The sequence below is a fragment of the Engraulis encrasicolus genome, chromosome 20 (genome assembly GCF_034702125.1).
Source record: "Engraulis encrasicolus isolate BLACKSEA-1 chromosome 20, IST_EnEncr_1.0, whole genome shotgun sequence".
NCBI lineage: Eukaryota > Metazoa > Chordata > Actinopteri > Clupeiformes > Engraulidae > Engraulis > Engraulis encrasicolus.
The window spans coordinates 14,278,973-14,280,252 of record NC_085876.1 but is presented as its reverse complement, the minus strand read 5'-3'; the positions used below and the strand labels follow the sequence as shown (position 1 = coordinate 14,280,252).

At 40.3% G+C, this 1,280-nt stretch overlaps 1 protein-coding gene across 1 annotated transcript in view; it reads left to right on the top strand.

Annotated features, from left to right (window-relative positions):
• LOC134435735 (granzyme B-like) overlaps positions 1–1,045 on the top strand; it is a 5,358-nt gene extending 4,313 nt beyond the window's left edge. Inside the window, exon 6 of the mRNA XM_063184781.1 lies at positions 855–1,045. Coding sequence (XP_063040851.1) covers positions 855–938 — 84 coding nt within the window. The 3' untranslated portion in view covers positions 939–1,045. The remainder of the gene's footprint in view (positions 1–854) is intronic.
• Positions 1,046–1,280: the final 235 nt, after the last annotated feature.

Here is a 1,280-nt window from a genome sequence, read left to right as displayed (position 1 = left end):
CGCCTCCGTTGGCGCCCCTATCGTGCAGTACCACCCGGAGAAGTGGCCATTCTGTTTCCCATTACATTCTATCCAAGAACAGGAGGACTGAGCCAATCAGAGACGCATTTCCACGAGAGCAGGAAGAGTGAGCCAATCAGAGACGCATTTCCACGAGAAACACGGAACACCCTCTTGTTTCTCCACAAGCCACATTGCTGGCTTGCAAAAACGGCTTGAAACAAAGCAACCAGAACGTTTTTTAAAACAGGACCAACGCGTAACACATTCAATAACAATGGGGAACACAGCAATATTAATCAAATGACACTGAGAGGCCATCTTTAATATCAACGTTACTTGTAATTGACACTTGTGATTACTTTTCAAAGTATTTGTCATTATTTAAAATATGACCAAAATGTAGATTTTTTCTTAGAATTCTTGGTAGAATTCCGGCCTATTCAAAAAAAATTCTGGTAGCTAAAGGGTTAATGCATTACACAATGGTTGGTATTTCAATATTTTGGAGGAAAAGCACGTTTCCATGTAGCTGTCAAAACAACAACCAATTTCTACCAGAATAATGGATTTATCCTGTTCACTGACTAATGTCAGATCAGGTGTATTGGGTGAATGATTGATGACATACCCCAATGTATCACACTGATAATTTGTTAGAGAAAACTAGTCCACTGTAACACGTCCAGAATGGATTGAAGAGAAGTTGTTTGCATTGCGCAGTTCTTTTAGGGTCAACGCTACAACGCGCGCACACACACACACACACACACACACACACACACACACACACACACACACACACACACACACACACACACACACACACTAATCTCCTGTCTGCATTTTCTCAGGTCTCTACCCGTATCTCTGCTTTCCTGCCTTGGATCAAGGAGATCATGGGGAAGAAAGATGAAGAGAATGAATGGACTCTTTAAAACACAGCTCATATAAACAACATGCAGCACAGAACAGAAAAAAAGAAACAAATACATATATGAACACACCACTGTCTTTTCAAATAAGCAACATATCGGAAATAAAAGAAATACCTGTTAAATTGATTTGTATTTTCAGTGAGCATGTAGGCCTCTGCAACTACCCACCCCACCCAACCCCCCACTTCAGCACCCCCAATTCAAGTAAGAAATTATATGTGTCTGTCACATCTCCTTTGTAGTATTTTGTAACCTTTTTTAAAAATAAACTTATTTTACATTGTGTCTACTGTATAGTCTGTCAGTGTTTGATCAAGACCGGCTGACCGCATGGATGGATTT